The 7571-nt window shown below is 51.6% G+C and overlaps 2 protein-coding genes across 2 annotated transcripts in view; one reads left to right on the top strand and one right to left on the bottom strand.

Annotated features, from left to right (window-relative positions):
- The window catches only part of GON4L (gon-4-like (C. elegans)), a 23323-nt gene extending 17922 nt beyond the window's left edge, over window positions 1-5401 (top strand). The window contains exons 20-27 of the mRNA XM_010155450.1: window positions 467-610; window positions 1038-1181; window positions 1478-1597; window positions 1877-1990; window positions 2274-2481; window positions 3390-4182; window positions 4609-4711; window positions 5252-5401. Coding sequence (XP_010153752.1) covers window positions 467-610; window positions 1038-1181; window positions 1478-1597; window positions 1877-1990; window positions 2274-2481; window positions 3390-4182; window positions 4609-4711; window positions 5252-5401 — 1776 coding nt within the window. The remainder of the gene's footprint in view (window positions 1-466; window positions 611-1037; window positions 1182-1477; window positions 1598-1876; window positions 1991-2273; window positions 2482-3389; window positions 4183-4608; window positions 4712-5251) is intronic.
- A 656-nt stretch (window positions 5402-6057) lies between these two features.
- The window catches only part of MSTO1 (misato 1, mitochondrial distribution and morphology regulator), a gene marked incomplete at its 5' end in the record, with an annotated part of 2752 nt that continues 1238 nt past the window's right edge, over window positions 6058-7571 (bottom strand). Inside the window, 5 exons of the mRNA XM_010155451.1 lie at window positions 6058-6296; window positions 6510-6628; window positions 6709-6810; window positions 7019-7194; window positions 7318-7449. Coding sequence (XP_010153753.1) covers window positions 6058-6296; window positions 6510-6628; window positions 6709-6810; window positions 7019-7194; window positions 7318-7449 — 768 coding nt within the window. The remainder of the gene's footprint in view (window positions 6297-6509; window positions 6629-6708; window positions 6811-7018; window positions 7195-7317; window positions 7450-7571) is intronic.

Here is a 7571-nt window from a genome sequence, read left to right as displayed (position 1 = left end):
GGAGCTCTTCCGAGGGCAAGAAGGCAGACAGCTGGCAAATCGCTTGCTCAGTTTGCTGGTTTATTAATCAGAATTGCGAACGCGAGTGTTTGGCTGAAGTCTCCCACGGAGGATCACTGTGGAGAATCAGCCTTTCCCGGTGACATCGCAGAACCCGACTGCAGGTAACGCCGCAAGTGGAACGGTTCCCTTGTCTCACGGATCAGCCTGCCACTTCCCAACACTCAGGTTTTCACCCATTACGTTCCGTCTGGGTTTTCTTACGTGCGTATGATTGAAGCAAAACTTCATGTCTTGGTTATGCAGAGTCGTGTTTCTTCTTCCCCCACCTCTTCCCAGTTTTGCAGTGGGTGTCAGTCTAAATGGAAAACAGGAAGACAAGCGTTTTCTAGCTTGCTTAAGCCAACTAGAGATGCTTGGAAATACATTCTTGAACGTGAGGGGTGAATGTTTTTCTTTTGGTCAGTTTGAGGAGCAGCAGGCATTTGAAAAAAGCCGGAAGTTCCTCAGGCAGCTGGAGATCTGTTTTGCCGAAAATCCTGCCCACCACCAGAAGATCATCAAGGTTTTGCAGAGCTGTGCGGACTGCCTCCCCCAGGAGATCGCAGAGGTAATCGGGCGTCCAGGTATCTCCTTCCCCCAAGCCCCCAGGAGTGCCATTAGTCAGCTGGCTCCTTGAGCCCACGAGCGATCGGTGGGGAGCGCTGGAGGACTGAAGCTGCCTCGAGGCTTTACAGTTAACCGGCCTGTGAGTCTCCTCTCCTGCCCCCACCTTGCTTTTAGCACCTTGCAGGTGAAATTTTAGCTTAGTGCCTCCTGCGGAGTCTGCCTGGGATTCTGGAGGGGTATGTCTATGCTGATGTCATAGCTGGATGGGGAATGATCTCCGAGTATTCATGGAGTAGTACCAATGCCAGCGTAAACTTCCACGTTGGAGGTCCAGTAGGCTTGGATGTTCCGCTTGCTGCGTGAAACCCTTCCGAGAACGGGATGACGTGGGATGAAGCGCTCGTTTTCTCTGCATTTCTCTCTTTCAGCTGAAGACCCAGATGTGGCAGCTGTTGAAGGGACACGACCACTTGCAGGACGAGTTCTCCGTTTTCTTTGATCACTTGCGGCCCTCAGCCAGCCGCATGGGAGACTTTGAGGAGATCAACTGGACGGAAGAGAAGGAATATGAGGTGGAGCAATCTCTTCCCCAGGACCAGGAAAGATAAAAGCAGAGATGCTAGACATGTTTGAACTTGAAGGATTCAGACTGAGGCTACATTTCCAGAGTGAGGGAAGCGGCAGGGTGGGATAGCGGCTGGTGGGCTGAAGCCAACTTTAGAGCGTTTCACTGCATTTGTCTCGTGTAACACAACCAAACTTGTCCTGGGACTGAGCTGAATACTCATAAAGCCCCGGGGAAGTGCAGTTGGGTCAGCTGGAGGGAGAGCTGTCGCAGAGCAGTGTTTGTGTGCTTCTGTTTTTGTAGTTTGATGGGTTTGAAGAGGTGTCTTTGCCAGATGTAGAAGAGGAGGAGGAGCCACCCAAGATGCATGCAGCCTCAAAAAATAAGAAGCGGAAAGAGATGGGAGGCCAGAACAATGACAAGGTGGGCCTGGGGTGTTTCACTGGGCAGCACATCTGGACTCCGCATGCCCACGCGGATAGATGTGTCTTAGAGAGACATGACAACAGCTTAAAAGGATGGGAAGAAAGGGGATTGAAATGTTTCCTTTGTGCTTTGCTGGCTAGTGGCGTAATCTTCAGGTTTCTGAGTGTGTGCAGAGTGCCACTCAGCCCTTCCTGGCTCCCTCTGGGATTAACCTTCCCCCGTCTGTCCCCTTTGTGTACCGTGCACATTTGTCAGCTGGAGTATGTCTGTTTCCAGGAGGTCGAGTGGGTAGATGGGATGAAGGAATGTTCATGTTCCTGCCATGAAGGGAGTAGCGATCTCAAGCTAAAGAAAAGCAAAAGGAGGACCTGCAGCCATTGTAGTAGTAAGGTTAGTTGATAGGCCAAGTCATTGGAGTGGTGAGTGGGAAGTGGAGTCCTGCCAAGAGTCCCCTGTTGTGATGATCTGTTCAGCCTCGGGCCTCACGTCTCCAAAATAACACCTTGAGGAGAAAGTAAATCCAAAGATGACCCCTTGGGAGCTCTGACTGCACTACCTGGCCTTCCCCTGTCTATCTCCTGCCCCTCCAGGAATACTGCAGACGCAAGGGCTGAGGTGTTAGGTTTGGGTCGGCATACCACCTCTGTAATCGTGTGCCTCTATGCATCTGCAGGTGTGTGAAACCAAATTTTATAAAAACAAAGATTCTCAAGAGCTGCCTGTAAGCCTTGTTCAGCAAGACTCAAGTCCTCGGCCTGAGGGGAAAGATTCTGGAATGTCTAAGGAACCTGCAGAAGAAAGCCTGGAGAACAGAGATGAGGGAGAGGATGTCCAGAGCAGGACAAAAACACCGTCTAGGAAAGTGGACTCTCTGGCTTCAGGTATGGGAAAGTCTCGTGTACAGACAGGTAGATACTCCTCTCCGAGCTGGTTCACAAAAATGAGAATATCGGGTTTTCTAATGCAGATTTATTGAGATGAGAATTTCTAATAATCTCTTCAAGCGTATCGCAGAACCCGACTTTGGGTTTTTTTTTTTTTTTTTGTGGGGGGGGGGGTGTCGGAGTGTTTTTCCCTTGTATCCACTCCGGATGTTCCATATATCCAGAGCTTTCCATCAAAAAAAGCTTTCCTGCCGAGAGAGATGTTCTGCCCTCTTCAGAATGATTGGTCCATTTGGGCTTAGCTCATCAGCATACTAATCTGAGTCCCAGTCCTACCAGTCCGTGATATCGGGGGTTTTCCAGTTTCGCTTCAGCACAGCAATTCACAATCGCCATCTCTCTCCTATTCCTTTGAAGTGATCTCCTTCAGTCTGGGAAACACGATTACTGCAGGATAACCCACCCGAGCGAGATCCCCTCCTTTCCGTAACCCTCTCTCTGCTCAGGCGGTTCAGACACGCGCAGGTTAAATGCAGCGGTTCGGGCGTAACACACCCTGCTGCCTGGTTTGTGGCGGCTCTGTAAACAGGGCGCCAGGAGCAGCAACATCTGTTTCCCTTGAGAACTGTGTTCTGGGGGCTCCACTTCAGCGCTCTCACGCGTTCAACGCTTCACACAGCAGCTGGTTGTAAACCCACCGTGGTGAGGAAAGCTGGCTGCAGCGTGTCTCTTCGAAGTAGGGGGTGGGTTAAACTGCAGAGAGTTACAAAGCTGCTCCCAAGCTGTGTTCTCATTTACAGCCTTACGCTCTAGAATCACAATAATAATTTTAAAAAGCAAATGATCAAAGCCTCCAGAAGCCTCCTACTAACAGCTGGTGTAAACCTATCTGGGTTTCTCATCAGGGTCTCACCTGGAAGGAAAGATTGTCCCCGGTAGACACGCACCTTCTGAAAAAGCTGCCCTGCCTGACAGTCAGCTTCAAGAAGCAGGTGCCAGTGCTGCTGTGAACGCTGCAAAGGACAGTGACTCTTCCATCACTGGCCCCAGATGGACGCATCTGCAAAAAGCTACTCCAAAACTACCTCAAGAAACCAAAGACTGCCCGTGCACTGTGGGAAGTGAGAGTGAGGGACCAGCCCAGCAGCACCAAGGACACGCAGAAGCTTCCCTTGGACTGAGCAGAGATCTGCTGCTGTCTTCTTGTTCTGCTACAGTGAAAGGTTTAGGGGGACCCAGTTCCTCTTGTGGGAACAGTTCATGTCAGACCGCAGGGCTTCAGTCGGATTCAGCAGAGAAGCTTTCCGTCTTCGGTCATGCTTCAAAATCGGGTGTGAAAGAACTGGAGGGATCACCTTTGCCTCCGGAAGGAAAACCTGACACAAAGCAGGGTTGGGTAGTGCTGGCTAGAAAAGCAGCCCTGGGTAGCAGCTGCGGCTCAGAGTCCCCTGGTAATCGCGTTGCGGAAGCAGAGGATACGGGCTGCACTGGAAATTCTCCTGAGAGCAGATTAAAGTCAAGTGCAGGCACGTGCTTCCAGGTACATCAGCATTCTGAGCAGCCAGAATACAGAGCGGTTACTGCCTCCCTGGGGCAGAAGGAAGAGGAGCAGCAACAGCAGCGAGTCACAGAAGCAACTGTGTGTGCCAAGAACAGCAAAGTCAGCTCGACTGGGGAGAAGGTTGTCCTCTGGACCAGGTACGTCCTGCTCTGCACCGTACGTCCTTCCTGCTTTCGGTATCTGGCTGCAGCTTTGGTACTGCAGAGTATCCTTTATTTTCATTTTGTATTCCCATTCTCCAATGTCGCCTGCCCCGTCCCCTTGAACATTCCTGCCTTGTTTCCTCTAACCACAGCCCGTCATCGCTGCCGTCTTGGCCCTGAGAAGTGCTGTCTGCTCATGGCGTTGCAGTTCTTGTACTTCAGGCTGGGAAAGAGGTTTTCTCCTTCAGAAAGCTTAAGACCAGGCTCAGTGCAGCTGAGCTTAGGGATGTGTCTTGTGCCTGGTGGTGGGGGTCGTCGCGAAGGACCGAGCCTGCTGGCTGCTCCGTTATCCTTACCTGGGGGCTGGGCCGTGCAGAGCTCCTTTTCAGCTGCTTTCCTAACGCCTGTGCTGTTTTGCAGGGAGGCTGACAGAGTCATCCTCACCACCTGTCAGGAGAAAGGAGCCCAACTGGAAACCTTCCAGGCCATCTCACAGAAACTGGGCAACAAGACTGCTAGTGAGGTGAGGGCTTGGCCTGGAACAGCTTCGCATCTGTAGGGTGAACGGGGAAGGAGGGTGGGAAGGCGGAGGTTTGCTGCCACGTGTCTCCCAAAAGTAACTTTAATTTGCTGCATTAGAGAAATATTGTTCCAATTTGAAAGGAAACCAAAACAATCCCTGATCTGCTGAGCCAGAGCCCCTGGCTGCCATGGCCCTTTTCACGTTACCACGTCCAGCATTTCATTTGGTACCAGCATTGTTCCCGTGACTACTCCTTAGTCTTCAGCCTTCCCCTGAATACAAGGAACGTCCGGTTTTCTTGTAACCTCCCCACATCGCTGCCTAGGAGTCTTCCCAAACTGCCAGGTTTTACCTTTGTCCAAAGAAAACGGAACCACCCGGTGCTCTTCCCTTTCTCTTTAGGACTGAATCTTGTGTGAACTGTGATTGTGTCGTTACTTTAACGGAAAAGCACAAAACCCAGGGAGTTCGTAATCCGCAATTCCCGTTTCATACCACCGTTTACGTGACTGGTCACCTTGGATTTCCCTTGTTCTTCAGGTATCCCACAGGTTCAGAGAACTGATGAAGCTGTTTCACACATCCTGCGATGGCAGCTCTGAAGATGAGGAGGATGCAACTAGTACCAGTAACACAGACCAGTTGTCGGATAAAGATCTTCTGCTTTCGGAGGAAGAACCCGATGACTGAGGTTGGTCTGGCTCGGTTAGCCACTGCAGGAGGAGGAGAACTGTTTGCTGCTAGACAGGTGCTGTGGGTAAAGGACAAATATTTGCACTGGTACTTAAGACAGCACCTTTTTTTGTTGCTCACTTTCCTGCTGCGCTTCTCAATCTGTATCACACTAAAGGAGTGAAGAGTTGGGAGGGGGATAACATCCTCTAGAACCCAAAATGAGAGAAGCGATGCTTGTGGACACTGACCTCGGGCCGTGACGAAGACTGGGCCACCAGCTTCTGAGCAGAATGTATAAATATTGTACCACAAGATGTCTGTTTTCATGTGGAACAAACACATGAGGTTTTTTTGTATGTTTTCCCTTTGTGTTGACTGTACGTAGGGAAGTTACAGAATTCAGGTTGTATTTATTGCGTGGTCTTGTTCTAACAGGCAAATTCACTTTGCCAAGTTAAAAAAAAACCCCAGCCCAAAACCCAAACACAACAGCCCCAGAAAAGCAGCTTTCCTCCTCCACAACACAACTGCAAGTAGCTGGACACCTTCAGCCTTTGCAACAGGATTTTGCTGAAAGGAAAAGGAAGTAGCAGTTGGGCCATCGTTTGAGCCCTTCCCTTTATTTTGAAAGTGATATTCTTACTTTCACTATCTCTAGTAATAAAGATGAGTTAGTCTGAATCTGCTTCATCCTCAGATTCAGCTGCTGCGGAGCCCGTTTCGTAGCACTGTGACAGAGTTCTTAGCTCCTGCAGGGCCTCCTGGAAGTCGTCCTGTTCCACTCCAGCGGAGAAGAAGCTGGCCCATCGCCGCGTGTTCAGCTTCTGCAGATCCTTGTATAAGCGGTGGAGGAGCGTGTGCAGAACCGGGGACGACTGCAGGGCCGCCAGGACAGGGATGCTTTCAACGGCTGCAGGCAGAAACACCTCTGAGTACACCCACCAAAACGCGATTCCCCTACCCTGCCCCGCAAGCAGCTGCTTTACTTGAACTCGGTGTCGCCTAAGAGTTGTTTAACCCGCATCCCGCCCTACAAGCACTCACAAGCGTCGTATTTTAAATACTTCTGGTTTACTCCTGCCCCCATGCCATCTCTTCCTGTGGCAAAGTAACAGCTTGTTACCTGCTGAGGAGAAGCTGGGAGGTTTGTCCTGGAGGTAGCCTTGTCTGGTCAGAAGAGTAGAAAAAAACTGGGGGTAGGGAGGTAGGGTGTAACATGGCTGCTGCAGCACATGGGCTGTGCTGTAAGGAAGAAGGTGGATAGTTACCCAAAACTCCCTCTACCTTTGGGTTCTGGCTAGTGACAAAGGGATGCTACTAACCTGAACGCCCCCGGAAAGCGAGCGTGTAGGTAATGCTGCAGAATCTGCTCCGCACTCTCACGGGCGCGGAGTGGAGAAGCGGGCTGCTTTCCCGGAGGGCTGCTGCAAGGAAAACCAATTCGTGGTTTTCCAGGGGAAAACCGTGGCAACTCGGCACCTTTTTACCCACTTCGCTGTGACGCAGCGACACGCAGGTACCTAGAGCGTTGGGCTGTGTTCAGCTGAACAGCCCTAACGGAAGGATTGTGAGTGCCTGGGGCAAGGAGTGATGCCCCTCCAAAGGGCAGAGGGCAGTTCAGAAGCTTGTTACCTGACGGGACTTTCTTTGCAAATTCCTCGTAGCACAACAGACTGAGCAAAACAGCAGCCGCCCTGTTTTGAGGACAGAAGCTGCCAGGGCACGTCCTGCTGGAAGGCGCCCAAAGCGTCGGGGAGCGAGTAGCCACGTAGGGCAGGAAAGGGAACCGAAGCCCACGCAGCCACAACCTAGGGGTTGGGAGAGGGTGACAAATAGCAGCCGGAACACGCTCCCCGCGTCCTGCGCTCGCGGGACAGCAGCTCCCGCCTCCGGCAGCGGTTTGGGCAGGGCTAGTCCGAGGGTGCCGTTACCTTTCTCCCCGAGAAGTTGAGTGTTTCAGCGAGGTGCATCATGGAGCCCTGAGAGGCACAGAGGCGGTAAGGCACAGTCAGGGTATCGAGTGCGGCTGCCAGAATCGCGCTGCTGTGGTAGTTGAGCGACGCCTGCGGAGGAAGAGTCACAGGAGGCGTTAAATTCACCTGTCCCGTCACAGATATCTGCATATTTAAGTGTACTGCAAACTGTGCTGTTACAGAGGTGTTTAACTGGGTTTGGGTGAGCAAGT

Source organism: Eurypyga helias, unplaced genomic scaffold (genome assembly GCF_000690775.1).
Source record: "Eurypyga helias isolate BGI_N326 unplaced genomic scaffold, ASM69077v1 scaffold32327, whole genome shotgun sequence".
Lineage (NCBI taxonomy): Eukaryota > Metazoa > Chordata > Aves > Eurypygiformes > Eurypygidae > Eurypyga > Eurypyga helias.
This window is presented reverse-complemented; position numbering and strand designations above follow the sequence as displayed.